Raw genomic sequence first — 13,892 nt, 5'->3', positions numbered from 1 at the left:
TCTGAAACATGAAACAAAATGTAAGTTGCTAAACGGTTGTGATAAATCTTGTGTTAAAGAAGTAAGCCTTGAGGCTATTAGACATAGCCCATCAGTTACACATTCAACCAGTATTGTACTTTGTTCTAGTATATTGGTCAAAAACGAATCTTGTAAACCGTATCTAGCTGGGATAAAAATTTGACTCGGTTTTTGTTCTTTTCTTCTCTAGAGTGCTGATCAAATCTCTGCACTTTGTCAAAGCATGCAGGAGGTAAACCAGGACATGATGGATGGGCAAAATGACAGCCCAGAGCCACTCAGGAGACCATTGGCTCGACACCTGTCGGATGCAGACAGGCTTCGCAAAGTTATACAAGAACTTGTGGACACTGAGAAATCCTATGTTAAGGTATGTTAAGGTACACATAGGTGACGACACATTTATTCTATGATAAAAGATGACTTCCAGACAGATATTGGGCCATTTTTAAAGTCTTCAATTTTTTTATGTATAGCCAATGAGTTTCTGATGTCCTACGAGGGGAGATGATGTGCTTTTAGCCTGCCCACGTTTCACTTTAAACTTACTAAGTTATTTGCAGGGTGAGATATAGATTGGAAACCTTGTGGCAAAGGTGAACCTTTGCTTGGCTTTTTGTGTAATATAGTTCTGTTATAGAATGCCCGTGTTTCTGTCCCAGAATGCTCAAGAAGGTATCCAAAGCCACACGTAGGTGGCAGATTTTAATTCTTTCTGGCAGTGTAACAGCTCTAGTGACATGGCAGATCTACTTTAAGTGAGAAACTAACATGTGGCATACAAACAAGGAGAGAGGCGCCTCTGAGTGCAGTACTTAAAACAATTTTTTTAAAAATTAAATTAAAAGAACCACAGGTGAAAAAAACCACTCACATTTTGGTGGTCAATCGAAAACGTGTGGAAACAATTTTTCAGGAGGGTAGGTAGGTATCATCTGGTGGTGTCCTTTCCCTTTGTCCCTGGTACAGCGCTGTGGGATGCAGGGGATCTGTCCTTCTGCCGCTGGTGGAGTCTGAGATTTTCGGCGGTGGGCAGGGGGATCCTGTGCAGGCGCTGCGAGCCGTATGTGCCGATGGACGAGCAGGGATGACGTCACCAGGAAAGCGACGCATTTCTGAATGCTGGCCGCGAATGACAGGGCTGCCGCATTCCTTTCTCAAGCTGTTGATACGGAGCATGAGGCTAAGCTTTGTATGACGGGGGAGTGGGCGGAGCTAGTCGGGAGCAGACTGCAATAGGTTTAGAACTAAGAGCTGGGCGGGCTGATCTCGGGACAGGACGAAAAATTAAAAATAATAATGAAAATGTGAGTGGCTTTTTTCACCTGTGGTTCTTTTAATTTTATTTTTAAAAAAATTGTTTTAAGTACTGCACTCAGAGGCGCCTCTCTCCTTGTTTGTCTGCTAGATTGGAACATGGTTTCTGTTCCTTATTGACGGCAGCCCTGTGTGCATACTCCCATTCTAACATACCCGCACATCCCCCATCACTACCCCAAACAGCTGGAACTTTCACTGATTTCAACTTTTTAGACTGACTATGCTGCCTCCGATAACAATGCTCTGATAAACTTTTTGCGCATAATCTACTTGTAACATGTGGCATAGTCTGTGTAAACCTGGGTGCAACTGATGAAGAATCTTTGACCAACTGAAAATTGTATCCACAAGATCGCTCTCGCTCATAGCCAGTGGAAATACTGATGTTCACACTGACTAAAAGAGACCTCCTGTGCCTCCCCATTCACCAACATTGAATAGATTTCGCCCCCCCCCCGGCATTATCAGGCTTAATTTTAACAAGGAAGGAAGCCCTCGCATGCATCAGTGTCATGGGTGGGATTAAGAGAAGTATGGGTTTTCAGTTTTTTTTTTTTGTTTGTTTTGTTTTTTTAGACTCATACTTGCCTCGGTGGATTCAGCATCAGACCGATGCTCTATCTGTCACCCGATGTCTCTGTACTGAGAACCGAGCCACCGAACACTGCCGATGGCTCGGTTATCACAGATCCCCCCCCAGAGGAAACCTGCTGACTGTCAGTCATCGTCTTTCCTCTCTGCTTCTCCACGCTCATTGGAGCGCTGAGCCACGGAGGGGCGGGGAAAGGCTGTCCCATCGGCTCGCTGAAACGCTGCAGACTGCCATCAATTAGGGCAGCTGGCGGATCCCGACTTGGAAGTCATGATGACGCGCGGAAAGGGGACTTCAGACCGCTTTCTGCTGAAAACGGGTCACAGGAGTGCAAAACGTCTTGTGGCTAGGTAGCAATATATGAATCCTATGATTTGCCAAAATTTACATTTGTGTATTTTTTATCTCATTCCACAGGATTTAAGTTGTCTGTTTGAATTATACTTGGATCCTTTGCAAAATGAAACCTTCCTTACTCAGGATGAGGTAATTATTAATGATCTCCAGTAAAGCATTACTGCCTTAAACCACTTTTGTATGCCACATTACTAGAGTAGACATATAAAAGATTGCAAAGGCCTTACCTATATATTTTTATTGTGTTATATGACCCTTGCCACACTTTCTACACTGCATGACCAAAGCAGTGGATGGGTCTGAAGTAGCAGCTACAGTGTCTGATTATCTGTAGGGGCACTACTCCTGCTGTATCAACTTGGCAGGGCAGTGAAGGGCAAGTGTGCAACACTGATTAGCAGCAAGACATTTGCTGACAACTGTGCACTTGCTGTATTGCACAGTCATGACTAAGCATTGTTGCCCTACTTCAGAAAACACAATGGCAAATAGCTGGCAGGATCTCCAGGTAAAAGTTAGCAAAATTATGGCCCGTTCAAAGAAAATAGTTAGTCTAGTCGGATGCACGATGATGTACATAATTTAGTGTTAGTTTACTACCACGTTAAAGCGCAACTGGAGCAGATTACTGAACATTCCAAGTTTACTTTTTTGAAATGTGGTATTGCCCATGAATTTCAATTAGGGCACCAGACATAGCATTTAAAGGGAGCCTGTCAGAATATAAATATGGAAGTTTACCACTGCTGCCTTGTTTTGCAAGCTTTAGTGTCATCCTACATATTAAGTAAGGATGTTTGTTATAGGTTGTCCCTATGCTTGAACCCGCTTGTTATGGCTTAGGGACTCATGAACAAGGATAGCAATGACAGCCCATGTGTGTGCAACTTCAAGCTAACAGTGCTAGCTCCCATACTTCTAATGGTATTTTAGTTTCCTTTTGATTTCGCAAAGTGGTTTTGCTTTGGCGTGCCTGGTTGACACACTTTGCAGTATCATTATCCATTATGCTACAGGGTCTAAGTTTGTTTCTTTTTTGACTCTATAGGCATAATGGTATGTGCAATATTCTATTTAGATATACTTGCTTTGTCCAAGTCTGACCTTTTCGTTTGATTAAAGGTCATCTAAAGTCTGGTCACTGCTAGCCTTTCAGTTACCTATCCTTACGCGGTCTTGCGACTCTTAAAAGTGCTTAACTGTTCATAAAGCCCAATAACGTTATATTCCTCTGAAAGGGGTTGTAAAGGTTTGTTTTTTATTTTGTAAATGGGTTCATTTTAAGCTAGTGCATTTTTTTGTTCACTAACCTTTTCCTTCAAATTTTCCCTTCTAAATATTTGTTTTCTTTGTTTTCTATGTCTGAATTTCTCACTTCCTCCTCAGTAAGCTTGCCCCCCATCATCCAAGCCATTCTGGCTGGGGGTTAGTCAGCCAGAACGGCTTACTGAGGAGGAACAGGAAGTGAGAAATTCAGACAAAGAAAACAAAAAAATCGAAAGAAAAGGTAAGTGAACCAGCTTAAAGGAACCTATTTAGAAAATAAAAACGAACCTTTACAACCCCTTTTAACTATAAGGTTCTGTTTGATTTCTACTTGGCACTGGTCCTCAAGTACAATGAGCAAGGCATATGTTCAGGATTTCGATAATGGGGCATAGCTGAGATAATGCTGGAAGTACACGGACTGGATGTGAGACTAATAATGTGTACTATATTGATTATTGTATATCTGGATACATCTTCTGCAAGGAAAATGGCAACTAAATCATTTTAGCTTTTTAATTAGTTTACTCTTTTTAGATGGAATCTTTGTTTGGAAGTCTGCCTGAAATGTTGGATTTTCAGAAGGTATTCCTACAAACCTTAGAAGATGGCATTTCCAGTGCTGTTGACTTTCATGTGCTTGAAACACCATCTCAGTTTCGGGTGAGTATTATTTTTGTCACTGGGTTACAAGAAGTCATTCTCTTTTGTGATATAATATGTAATCCAGTTATATTATTTTTTATTTTTAGCTCTTTTCTGTATGCAAATCAAAACTTTACATTTCAATGGGATTGATGTCAGGACACGAACTTGGGAATTTTAACATGCAGAATTTATTTAATTTTATTCTTCTATACTCTGTTCATAATTTTTTTTTCAGAACATTTTCATATCAAGTGGATTTTGTTCCATGACTTTTGTATCGCAGACAGGTGTCCTGGTACTGTTGTGAAACTGACTAAATAAATGGAGGACATGGGTTAGTTTGTACGCATAATCTCAGGCTACTGATGCAGTTTGATGACTTTATTGACAAGCAAACGCTGAGAAAAGGACATAAGTTTGCACCTACAAAAAATAAAAATCCTAGGACTGTTCAGACCTTTGAAGACAAAGGGGTTGCCTTTTATCAACCAGATGCAATGTGATGAGCCTCTAGTTTCTAATAAGTGGACATTCAATGTAATTCTGTAGGACTCATTCGTAATTCAAAAATATTTTTTTTTTCTTCTTTAACAAGAAACCTGTCATAATTGCCTGTTCTGTGCAGTAGTTTTGCACAGAGCAGACCTCCTCTCAGGTCCCCTGCCAGTGCTCTTTTCTGAGTGCCCTTATAGAAAGTTACTTGCTATGGGGACATTCATGCATGCTCCCGAGCCGCCTCTCTCCATAACCCCCTCCCTCCTGCCACTGCTCACGTGCACATTACTGGATTGAGAGCTGTATTTGGGGGGCTGAGGGGGGAGCTGCACACCTGAAGGTGTTTTTGGCTTTGTGCATGCAATATATGAAGGTAAAAAAACATTGATCCTTTAGAACCACTTTACAATTCTCACTCTCCTGTTACACATGACCTATTGGAATTCAAAATGTTTTCAAAGTCTCTGTGTAGGCTCTTTGTTCTGTGTAATAACTGTACTTTTTTTTTTCTTTCTTGGTTTTAGAAATTGCTCTTCTCCCTTGGAGGCTCATTCCTGTATTATGCTGACCACTTTAAACTATACAGTGGATTTTGTGCAAACCATATAAAGGTGCAAAAAGTTCTAGAAAGAGGTAATTGGAAATGCTAAGGTGTGTGTGTGTGTGTGTGTGTGTATCTATCTATCTATATATCTATCTATCTATCTATCTATCTATCTATCTCACAAAAGTGAGTACACCCCTCACAATTTTTTTGAAAATTTAAATTATATCTTTTCATGTGACAACACTGTAGAAATGGCACTTTGCTACAATGCACAGTATGTAAAGTAGTGAGTGTACAGCTTGTATAACAGTGTCAATTTGCTGTCCCCTCAAAATAACTCAACACACAACCATTAATGTCTAAACTGCTGGCAACAAAAGTGAGTAAAAGTAAAAATTTTCAAATTGGGCCCAATTAGCCAGTTTCCTTCCCCAGTGTCACGTGATGTGACTTGTTGGTGTTACAAGGTCTCATGTGTGAATGGGGAGAAGGTGTGTTAAATTTGGTGTTATCGCTCTCTCTCTCATGATGGTCACTGGAAGTTCAACATGGCAAAGAAAATTTTTTTTTTTGCTCTACATAAAGATGGCCTAGGCTATAAGAAGATTGCCAAGACACTAAAACTGAGCTGCAGCACGGTGGCCAAGACCATACAGCTTCCAGCATTGCTGCCGAGGTTGAAGGGGTAGGGGGTCAGCCTGTTAGTGTTTAGAACATACGCCGCACACTGCATCAGATTGGTCTGCATGGCCGTCATCCCAGAAGGAAGCCTCTTCTAAAGATAATGCACAAAGCCCACAAACAGTTTTCTGAAGACAAGCAGACTAAGGACATTGATTACTGAAACCATGTCCTGTGGTCTGATGAGACCAAGATAAACATATTTGGTTCAGATGGTGTTACGTGTGTGTGGCGGCAACCAGGTGAGGAGTACAGTCAGGCATAATAGTGGGAGTGTCATGGTCTGGGGTTGCATGAGTGATGCAGGCACTGGGGAGCTACAGTTCATTGAGGGAATCATGAATGCCAACATGTATTGTGACCTACCGAATCAGACCCCCTTCCTTCGGAGACTGGACCGCAGGGCAGTATTCTAACATAACGAGCCCAAACACACCTTCAAGAGGACCACTGCCTTGCTAAAGAAGCTGAGGTTAAAGGTGATGGACTTGGCCAAGCATGTCTCCAGACCTAAACCCTATTAAACCTCTGTGGGGCATCCTCAAACAGAAGGTGGAGGAGTACAAGGTCTTTAACCACTTCAGCCCCAGAAAGATTTTCCCCCTTAATGACCAGGCCATTTTTTGCGATATGGCACTGCATTGCTTTAACTGACAATTGCGCAGACGTGCGACGTGGTACCCAAACAAAATTTATGTTTTTTTATCCACAATATGTTTTTCACAAAAATATACATTTTTTTTTTTTTTTTTGCTATAATATCCTCAAATTCAAAAAACATCATATCCAGTTTAGGCCGATTTTTATATATATTCTTCATACAGATTTTTGGTAAAAAAAACAATGCGTATATTGATTGGTTTTGCGCAAAAGTTATAGCGTCTACAATATATAGAGGCATTTTAGTTTGCGTTTGTAGCTCTATACAAGTTACTCACTCATTGAATTTAGGGCCGACATACAGCTATGGCGATTTGCAGGAGAGAGCCGACCTGCCACAGTATGACGGCAGCTGGTCAGCTAGTGGCTAACATACCCCAGCTCCATGATGTCATGGAGGAGTGGAAGAGGACTCCAGTAGCAACCTGTGAAGCTCTGGTGACCTCCATGCACAAGAGGGTTAAGGCAGTACCTGAAAATAATGGTGGCCACACAAAATATTGACACTTTGGGCCCAATTTGGAAATTTTTACAAGGGTGTACTCACTTTTTTGTTGCCAGCGGTTTAGACCTTAATGGCTGTGTGTTGAGGTTTTTTTGAGGGGACAGCAAATTTACACTGTTATACAAGCTGTACACTCGCTACTTTACATTGTAGCACAAGTGTAATTTCTTCAGCGTTGTCACATGAAAAGATAGAATAACATTTTTACAAAAATGTTAGGGGTGTACTCACTTTTGTGAGATTATGTATGTATGTATGTATGTATGTATGTATAGATCTAATTCTAGCTATATCTCATAAGAAGATATTTACATACACTTTTCTTGTTTCTGCAGCTCGAACAGATGCAGCCTTCAAGGAATTTTTGGATGCCAGAAATCCAACCAAACAGCATTCTTCCACTCTTGAGTCGTACCTTATCAAACCAGTACAGAGGGTGCTAAAATACCCACTGCTGTTGAAAGAGCTGGTATCTCTAACTGACAATGACAGTGAAGAACACTACCACCTAACAGGTAGTTTTTCTATTAATTTGTTTTAATCAATAAAAAATATTTCCAAACACAAATGACTAGATTAGCCTCATGTGAATGGAAGGATGATCAAGTAACGTCCAAATGCTAAAGCACTAATAAACTAAAAACTCAATTATCCTTTTTAATATTACATGTACTGTATTTTGCCGTGGATCGGAAGGGATTTTTTAAATACAGGAAAAAAGGCTTATATAAAGGTTTTGCAGAAGAAAGGAAAATACTTAATACAACTGGGGTAGTCTTCTCTAATTTTTGCAAATTATGTGGACATAATTATTTTTCGAAATTAAGAGCACAACAACTTGATTTAACTTGATTTTACCCACTTAAATATCACCGGCCCAGGTCGGGTTTGTCAAAGGTCATTCAGCTGTCTCGAACAAGTGTTAGCGGCTCTTAAATATGAAAATAAATGGTTTTAATAACAATTGATGCTGAAAAGGCATTTGACAATATGGACTTGGCAAGGTTAGTTCACATTCTGCAAAATATGGGAGTTCAAGGACCATATATGCATCTTCTATCAATTCTATATAAATACCCAGTTGCTAGAGTATATACCCCCAGGCATTATCTTTCTCTTTCTATAGGATATAGACAGGGATCACTGTTCAAAAAAATTGGGCTAACTTTACTGTTGCCTTTCTTTTTTTTTATTATTAAAAAAAATGTATTTTTTTTCCCGAAAAAGTGCGATTGTAAGACTGCTGCGCAAATACGGTGTGACGTAAAGTATTGGAACGACCGCCATTTTATTCTCTAGGGTGTTAGGAAAAAAAAGTATAATGTTTAGTATAGTTTTAGTTTAGTATAACACATTTTCTAGCAAATAATGAAATACATTTTAACTTGTAAACTACAAATCTCAGAGGCTTGGTCCTTAAGTGGTTAAGTACAGCTCAAAATGTGAATGATGTTGCACGTATACATTTTTCTTTTTAATCAACTTAGTTTGTGTTTTTGTTCAGCTGCTTGGGTCAAAGCCATACAGGCATGTAGAAAATATGGCAAAACAATGCATTTCACAAGGGACATATGTGTCTGCACTGTGTACTATGTTTTTACAGTGTTTGGGCTCCAATGAATACAGTAAAATTATGTGGGAAATAACACAACAGTCGGATTGCTCCCTTGGCAATGGGGTGTGCCTGCTTTTATTATGTGGCAGAGGAAGTATAACATTCTTTAGGGTTCCTTACTGAAATGGTACCATGCATGAATCCCAGCCCATTTAACAAGCTTTTACTTATTTTCCACCACTCTGAGCCTTCCATTCTACCCATTAGACGATAAGTTTCACATGGGTTGCCAATTACTGCTTTTTTTTTTCTCTGAATACAAATCTGTACATATGGTGTAATTGTGCACAGAAAACAGGATACATTTTTAGAGCATAGTTTCCAGTTGGCAGTTCACTTGAGGGATAAAAGGAAGCTGTGTAGTTGTTTAATTGCTGGTCATGTAACAATGATTCAGATATTAATGTTTACTTATTACTAAATGTCTGACAATTATGAGAAGTTAATGCCAAGCCAGGTTCAGAAAGTTATTAGGAAGCAATCAACTTTTTCAATTGCATGCACTGAGGGCCCTATTTAAAACATCTCTGTTCTCTACAGGACATAATATTGTACAGGATTTATATAGTGGCAACAGTTTGCACAGTGCTTTACAACAAGAGGGCAGACAGTACAGTTACAATAAAAATAAAACTGGAGGAATTGAAGGGCCCTGCTTGTTTTAGCATACAATATAAAAGGAAATCGAGTGATACAAAAGGTAATAACTGGGCTGATGGAGAAGATAAAAGTACAGTTGTTGGGTGGAGGCAGGATAGGCTTGTTTTGGTTTTTTAAAGACTGCCTAAAAGTGGAAAGAGTACATTTTATAGTTTGTTCTGCATTTCATGAGTCATTCATAAAATGAAGGCCATGGTATAGAGCCTGCAGTGTCCTTTGGAGTGTTCTCTGCAGATTAGTACAGAGAATTCATTGTCGCAGTAAACGTGGCATTTATAAAATAAATAAGTATTTTGGTTTCAGTAAGGCCATAATGCTGCTTTATGAATAAGCCCATGATGGTTTTTAAAATCTGTTCTGTACGTCTAAATAAATAAAATCACTTTTCACTTTCTGTAAACCGAAAAAAAAAAAGGACCACCTCTATGAGCAGTGTCCTGTAATAATTTCCCAGTTCTTCATCTTGCCAGAGCTTCCTTGCTGCCCCTTAATGTCACGTACATGGTGATGTAGCATAATTTGGAGAGGTAGGCATCTTGCACCTCCAGCTCCATACCCCTGGTGAGATACCGGAGGCACGAGAGCTTGGAGTGGCATGAGTGCCTGACAGTTCTCACAGTAACAGATGCGAAAGAGTCGTCTGCATGTCCATAGTTGTAGGCATGGCAAGTCACTGGCAGACAGCAGACACTTGGCAGGCTGAGGGATGGCTGAGCACAGATGAAGCCACAGGTTCAGGATACAGAGCAGAGTCGGGCAAGCTGGGTCACTAACTGTCAGGCAGGTCAGAAGCAAAACAAAAAACACTAAAGTAGTCAGAGTCCAAGCCAGAGTCGGTAATGGTGAGGCAGCTAGGCAACGGGAGCAGGCAGAGACGAGGTCAAGGCAGATCAGGTCGGAAACAGGTGATTAGATACAGGGATGGGTGGTGGATATGCAGGAAATGCTGTAGACCATAATGCAAGGTCATGGTACATCAGTGATGTTTTAAATAGCCCACTTGGTGCCAGTCTCGGTGGCAGGTGTGCGTTGCCAACATGCGTACAAGTGCATGGCTAACAGATTATGCGCTTGTGCATACCTTTGCACCTGAGCACCTTTCCTGGCACTTTTACTCTACAATTGCTAATGAAATGACTGGGGTTGGTGGCTGGGGTGACAAAACTTGGGTCTTGGGATTGGCTGCTAAACATTAAAACGATCACATGCTCCCTCATTCTGAGAAATGGCAGGTATTGAAAGGATGTGGGGGAGGAAGGGAAAGGCAAAGGATAAGTGGGGGGGGGGCAAATGATGGGGGGCATCATGGACAGGATGACAATATCTCTAAGTGCAATAACTGTGTTCCTATTAAACTGTGGTATATCAGGAACTGTATAATACATTAGACGACTCTTTTAATGGGATCTATAACGAGAAAACTAAACATAAGCTTAAAACTCAGACAATCTGGGATGTACTTGCCCATCACCTAGCAGAACATTTTGCCATCCAGCATGCCTGTTCTGGTCATTTTTATTTTAAATAAAATTTTTATTATAAAAAAAAAAAAAAAGATGCTATTTATAGTATCTTCAGCTTTTATCAGTGTGTGTTTGTTTTTTGTTTTTCTTACAATTTGCTGAACCAGTAAATGATCCTTACAGATTTTTACCTTGAGATGACATACTCTGTTGGTTTTCTTTTGTCTACAGAGGGACAGTAACAATAACATAATCAAGCTTCATTGAAAAATTCTAGTAATTTTGTATTCTGTGATTTTTGTGCAGTTGAATTACATTGTTGTTCAGTGTTGGTGATTACAATCTGTGGATCTTAGAGACTAACATGATTGCATGCAGTAGTAATTCTATGAATCATTGCTTGTCACTTGTTGACCCAGTTTTTACATTTGAATTAATTAGTCAGCATTGTTTATGTACTATCATGATTAACCTGATTATAGTGTTTTTGGGTGATGTTGTGCTGCTAAGTTTGCCTGGACAATTTGTCCTCTGTCTTTTCAATTGGTATTGATGTACATTATTCACTGAAAACAAAAAAAAGATTCTATATTGGGTCAGTATACAAGACAAAACGTATCAAATTTCATAAATTTTGGACCAACTAAAAGCATAAAAATGCTTTCAAAACTGGGTTTCATGTTTTGAAATACTGACAAATAGAAGCTGAAGTTGTAAAGTATTTAAATACATGCCATTGAATGGCAAAGGCATTGAAATATCTATTTTGTTGTCTGGCTTGGGTGGCACACTGCTTTACTGGACTAAATGGTTGAGCCCTGGCTTTTTAGATTTTATGCACATTTTAGGGTATGTATATTAAACAAAATAGGGAAAATAACAAGGGGGAAAGAACATAGTTGCTGTCAACTGGTAGCCATTCAAGAAAAATCAGAGCAAGAATCTGATCTCTATGGGCATCTATTCTACAACCACCCATTTGTCAATTATTATTCAGATTTTACATGAGTGAAGTGTTATGTATACATAATGGAATATATATCTATGTGTGACTTTAATATGTAACCGCTATTATTTGTCATTTTACAGAAGCACTTAAAGCAATGGAGAAAGTAGCTAGTCACATTAATGAAATGCAGAAGATCTATGAAGATTATGGAACAGTGTTTGATCAGTTAGTGGCAGAACAGATTGGAAACAAGAGAGAGGTATGAATGGCTTTGTAACTGGTAGTGGATGCACCTATACCTGCTAATAATTTGTGTGCAAGTCTGTTTTTTCCACAAGCCCTGCAGTGTAGTGCCATTAGTGGTATACATCCTACATTGTGAGAAAAACTGAATTCACTGAACAACCCCAAATGTAGTTTTTAGCCCCTACACCAATCATATGTTTTATCCAATGTAACGGTCACCACCGTTTACTATATTCCCATTCCATCAACCCACGACAGCTTATCTGACACTCCAACCATCCAACAGACACAATCCATATGGATTTCACCAGAATAAATGAGACAAGCTTCGTTCTCTGAGTCAAAATGTATGAACACTTTTAATGGTATCTTAGCTTGCTTATATACAGTACAAATATGTTACAGTAATCAAAGGGACAAATAACTCTCCACCCACACATCACACAATGGGACTTCAATCACATTCTTTTAGATAGTGACATCCAGTTGAGCTAATCATTAGTCACCTCCCAGACGTCCCGTCTCCGCATTTAGAGGAGGCAATTACTACAGCTTGACAAGTCACATTCCTTTACTAAACATAATTGACATGCTAATTCCCTACCCCTGAAAGGAGACATCTGACCCTTATGCCCCGTACACACCACCACATGTGATGAGAAAAAAAACGACATTTTCTGTGAAGTAAAAAATGACGTTTTTGAAACTTCAATTTTCAAAGACAAAGTTGCCTACACACCATCGTTTTTCTCACAATGTTCTAGCAAAGCGAGGTTACGTTCCACCACGTTTTTCCATTGAAGCTCGCTTCATAAGTAGCTTCTGGGCATGCGCGGGTGAAAAAACGTCGTTTTAAACGACGTTTTTTGCTACACACGGTCAATTTCTGTGAAGTAAAAGTTGACGTTTTGAAAAACGACACATAACATTGAAGCATGCTTCAATTTTTTGGGTCGTTTTTTAGAAGACATAAAACGACGTTTTCCCCCACACACGGTCAATTAAAGTGACGTTTTTAAAAACGTCATTTTTTTTCATCACATAAAGTGATGGTGTGTACGCGGCATCAGACTGCTAACTCACAACACATATCTATCATCAATAGCATCTTCACACAAACAGTGTTATTAGCATCTCACAATGAAAGGTCTTTCAGAAGCCAGACACAATTAACACCTCAAAAGCATGTGTCCCCCTCCCATTGAATGAAAACACTCCATTTGGAGTCAGACTTTTAACAACCTGTAAGATTCCAAGATATCCTGCAAAACATGAATTATCTTTAATGTCCCATCTCATGTAATTTATAATTAATATTTCTCAGTCACCCTATGCCCAAAAGGGCCACAGGATGACCCTACACCCAAGAGTCATTAGTGACGCTGGCACAGGAGTACCCCTCATCCTTCAAGAGTCTCTGGGTGTCATGGGTCATGGGTCAAATAGTTATACACTTCCCATGACATTTTCCATAGGATGTTACAATATAACAGAACTCCAGGTTGTAGAAAAACTAACACTTCCTCCTGCTTTTTTTTTTTTTTGTGTCCCATTTTGGAGATTTCCCGTCACTTCCTGTTCCATAACCAAACAGGAAGTGAGAAAATCTAGGCAAATTAAGGGAATTCCTTGGGGACCCCCAGGTCATCAGAACTAGTATCTCTATTGGAAGATTTCCCCGCTATACCTTTTCTGGGGACAATACAACATTTGGGCTTCTCTTTTACTTTTACTAATAATGGTAAATGGGACAAATGGAGAGGGTGGATCTCCTTTTATGGGGCACAGACCGCAATAAATGCTGACAGGGGTTCTAATCCCTCTCCGCTCTATCCCAAATAAGAATTGGGCTTTGGTTATACTTTAA

The 13,892-nt window shown here is 39.7% G+C and overlaps 1 protein-coding gene across 5 annotated transcripts in view; it reads left to right on the top strand.

The window, feature by feature from the left end:
* Window positions 1-13,892, top strand: part of TIAM2 (TIAM Rac1 associated GEF 2) — a 272,961-nt gene that overhangs the window by 229,511 nt on the left and 29,558 nt on the right. For all 5 annotated transcript variants that reach the window (XM_040350977.1, XM_040350974.1, XM_040350975.1 and 2 more), the window contains 6 exons: window positions 212-391; window positions 2,351-2,419; window positions 4,094-4,219; window positions 5,224-5,332; window positions 7,428-7,607; window positions 11,920-12,038. In XM_040350977.1, the coding sequence (XP_040206911.1) occupies window positions 212-391; window positions 2,351-2,419; window positions 4,094-4,219; window positions 5,224-5,332; window positions 7,428-7,607; window positions 11,920-12,038 (783 nt within the window). The remainder of the gene's footprint in view (window positions 1-211; window positions 392-2,350; window positions 2,420-4,093; window positions 4,220-5,223; window positions 5,333-7,427; window positions 7,608-11,919; window positions 12,039-13,892) is intronic.

Source organism: Rana temporaria, chromosome 4 (genome assembly GCF_905171775.1).
Source record: "Rana temporaria chromosome 4, aRanTem1.1, whole genome shotgun sequence".
NCBI lineage: Eukaryota > Metazoa > Chordata > Amphibia > Anura > Ranidae > Rana > Rana temporaria.
The sequence above is the reverse complement of the archived record's forward strand: the minus strand, read 5'-3'. Positions and strand labels throughout refer to the sequence as shown.